Source organism: Triticum urartu, chromosome 5A (genome assembly GCF_056163025.1).
Source record: "Triticum urartu cultivar PI428250 chromosome 5A, HENAU_Tu73, whole genome shotgun sequence".
Classification (NCBI taxonomy): domain Eukaryota; kingdom Viridiplantae; phylum Streptophyta; class Magnoliopsida; order Poales; family Poaceae; genus Triticum; species Triticum urartu.
Genome location: NC_141877.1, coordinates 73939583 through 73943237, shown reverse-complemented (window position 1 = coordinate 73943237; position 3655 = coordinate 73939583). Strand labels below are relative to the sequence as shown.

General features: G+C 59.1%; 1 protein-coding gene across 1 annotated transcript; it reads right to left on the bottom strand.

Moving 5' to 3' along the window:
- Positions 1-2102: 2102 nt before the first annotated feature.
- LOC147970317 (uncharacterized) lies at positions 2103-2780 on the bottom strand. The gene is made up of 2 exons (XM_087523395.1): positions 2525-2780; positions 2103-2458 (listed from the first exon to the last, which is right to left on the bottom strand). Exons 1-2 carry the CDS (start codon positions 2778-2780, stop codon positions 2103-2105), a joined length of 612 nt encoding a protein of 203 aa, XP_087379521.1.
- Between the last annotated feature and the right edge of the window lie 875 nt (positions 2781-3655).

Genomic DNA, 3655 nt, shown 5'->3' with positions numbered 1-3655 from the left:
GAGCCCCTGAGGTTGGGCCGCAAGCTGGGGCTCCCGTGGCCGGGGGCTGTGGGAGCTCCTCCCAAGACTGAGTCGTGCTTGAAAGAAGTGGCGTAGCTAACGGCTTGAAGAGACGCTCTTCGAAGACGCCGGGCTCTTGCGGTTGCCGCTTGGATGCTCTCTTGGCGATGTCGTCGGCTTCCTTGTTGGTGCCCTGGGGCACGTGCTGCAGATCCAAGCCTGCGAACTGCTTTTCCATCTTTCGCACCTCCGCAAGGTAGGCCTCCATGTGCTCGTCCTTTGGCTCATACACTTTGTTGGAGAAGTTGACGAGGAGCTGCGAGTCACCCTTGACGGTAAGGCGCATCACCCCCATAGCCGCCGCAGCCTTTAGGCCGGCTATGAGGCCTTCGTATTCTGTGATATTGTTGGAGACCTTCTCGACGTGCTGGAAGCAGAGTTGCACGGCGTAGTAAAGCTTGTCCTGAGTGGGCGAGATGAGCACTGCTCCAGCCCCCGTGCCCTGGTGCGCAAAGGCGCCATCAAAATACATGACCCATTCGTCTGGCGCCTCACTTCCTAGGGAGGTGGACCGGTCTTCTCCTTCCTCAAGAGCCGGGGCATCTGTCCATTCTGCCACAAAATTGGCGAGTGCGGCTCCCTTCATGACCCTGGTGTTGCTGAACTCCAGCTGGAATGCTTGCAGCTCGATGTTCCATTCAGAGACCCTTTCGGATGAGTTTGGGCTCCTGAGTACCCTCTCCAATGGGTAAGACGAGATGACCTTGATGGGGTGCCCTGGAAGTAGTGCCGCAGCTTGCGCGAGGCCACCAGAAGTGCGAGCAGGAGCTTTTGCGGCATGGGGTAGCGTGCCCTTGCGTCCCGCAGTACGGTGCTGATAAGTACACCGGGTGCTCGGCGAGGGCTGGCACACCGATGAGGCTGAGGTCTTGTGGAGATTGTGGCGTATCCTGAGGTGGAGGGTTTCCTGAGACTTGGCCATCCTCAGGAGTTTCCGCGACGTTGCCCTGTCGAGCTTGATCTTCCGCCACTGATGGCCCTGGTGTGCCTTCCTGACCCCGCGCTGCATCAGCTCTGGCTTGGTGCGGCACACCCTTGTCTTTGCGCTCCTCCCGAACCACCACCAGCGCCGCGCTGGCGGAATACGGGGTGGCGGTGAGGTAGAGTACCAGAGGCTCGAGAGGCCATGGTGCCACCATCACCGGGGGGCTGGTGAGGTATTTCTTGAGGTCTTGGAAGGCCCAGTCGGCCTCCGGGATCCACTCGAAGGGGCCTTTCTTCTTCATGAGCTTAAAGAAGGGTAAGACGCGCTCGCCTAGCTTAGAGATGAAACGCCCTAACGCAGTCACCCGTCCTGCCAGCTTTTGCATCTCCTTGAGGGTCTGTGGTGGGCTCATGTCTTCGATGGCCTTGATCTTCTCCGGGTTCGCCTCGATCCCTCTGTGGGATACGAGAAACCCTAGCAGCTTGCCAGAGGGGACACCAAACACACACTTCTCTGGGTTATGCCTCAAGTTCACCAGGCGCAAACTCTCAAAGGTCTCCTCCAAGTCTTGAATCAACGTCCTCGCCTCGCGAGATTTGACCACTATGTCATCAACGTAGGCCTCTGTGTTCCAGCCGCGCTGCTGCCCCAAGGCGATGTGCATCAGCTGCTTAAAGGTTGTGCCCGCGTTGCGAAGGCCGAAAGGCATGCAAGTGTAGAAGTACACCCCACATGGTGTCAAGAAGGCCGTCTTCTCCACATCCTCCACAGCCATCTTGATCTGATGGTATCCAGAGAACGCATCCAAGAAAGACAACAAATCGCACTCGGCGGTGGACTCGACGATTTGATCGATGCGGAGAAGGGGGAACAGATCTTGGGGGCAGGCTTTGTTGAGGTTGGTGAAGTCGACGCACATCTGTTCCTTCCCACCTTTCTTCGGTACTACAACGGGGTTCGCCAGCCATTCGGGGTATCGAACTTCTCGGATGGTACCCGCCGCCTCCAGCTTGTGTGTCTCTTGGACGATGAAGGCCTGCTTCTCAGTGGACTGCCGTCTTGCTCGCTACTTCACGGGGCGTACGTTGGGGCACACCCTTAGATGATGTTGGATTACCTATCTCGAGACCCCTACCAGTTGATTGGGCTCCCACGCGAATATCTCCTTGTTTGCGTGCAAACACCTCAGCAAAGCTTCTTCTTGTCCCGGGTCAAGGCCGGTTCCTATGGTGAAGGTGGCTCCTGAAGACCCGCCCTCGTTGACCGGCACCTGCTTGGTCTCCGCCTTGTCTTGGGTGAACAACTGCTTTTTCTTGCTGGGCGCGGTCTCCTTGGCCTCGGGCGCACCGGTGCCGGCTAGCTGCGCTGCTGTCGCGGTCTTGAAGGCGAGCCTGAGCGCCGTCACGGCCTCCTTAGTGTTCCCCTTGATGGTGTGGACGCCCTTGCTCCCTGGCATCTTGATGAGGTTGTAGTCTGGGTGAGTTGCCACCATGAACAGAGCGAGAGCCGGGTACCCGAGGATGGCATTGTATGGGAGACCGATGCGGGCGATGTCAAAGTCTACCAGCTCGATGCGATAGTTGTCTCGCGTGCCAAAGGTGACAGGGAGGCGGATCTGCCCCAGAGGGTGAGCAGCCCCACCACCCACTCCTGTGAAGGGCTTGCTGAGGCCGAGCCGTTCGAGCGGCACATGAAGAAGGCTGAAGGCTTCCACGGAGAGTAAGTAGAGGCCAGCGCCGCCATCGACGAGGGTCTTGGTGATGGCCACGTTGCAGATGGTGGGCGTGCAGAGCATCAAGAGCGTCCCTGAGCCGGCGGTGGAGCCGGGGTGGTCTTCTGAGTCGAAGGTGAGGTCGGCCTCCGCCTCAGCCCAACCCGGCGGAGCCCCCGGGCGCTTGCAGACTGCCCCAATCTGACGGAAGAAAGGCTTGATGTGGCGATCTGAAGGAGGTGCTTGGGAGCCACCCAGAAGTGTCGTGACTGCGTGGTGTGCCGGCGCCGCGTAGCACGCAGTGAAGAGGTCGCGGAGTCCCCCCAGGACGTCACTCTGGATCCTGGGAGGTTGAGCAGCCAAGAGCACGGCTCGCTGGCTAGGGCCAGGGAGAACAAGTTTGCCATGATCTTGTCGTCACCTCCAACTTCAAGGACGGCCTCCTCGTATGCTAGCAGGAACAACGCCGAGTCTGCCGCGCCATCGTAACGCGGCGGCATCTCTGGCGTGAACTTGGCCGGCCACTGTACTCGCCGCAGAGCAGGGGCCAGGGCTCAGTACCCAGACTCCCTGCTACTGGTGTTGACCATAGAGGTTGGTGGCGAGGCACCTGCCATGGGAGCGTAGTGCGGCGGCACGGGGCGCTGGTTGGTGGAGAGAAGCACCGGCGCACCCCTACTAGGCGCGCCAAATGTCAGATGTGGGGCTCCAGCTAACCCTTAAGGTTCAAACACTAGGGTGCGCACGAAGTCTTCCCCTCCTACCGATCTACGCTCTAGCTCGCTAAGATCTTGCGGACAAACTCAACGAACTCACAACACAGAAAGATACGGGGTTTATACTGGTTCGGGCCACCGTTATGGTGTAGTACCGTACTCGAGTGTGGAGGTGGTGGATTGCCTCTTGGGCTGATGATGAACAATACAAGGGGAAGAACAGCCTCCTGAGGTTGAGGTGTT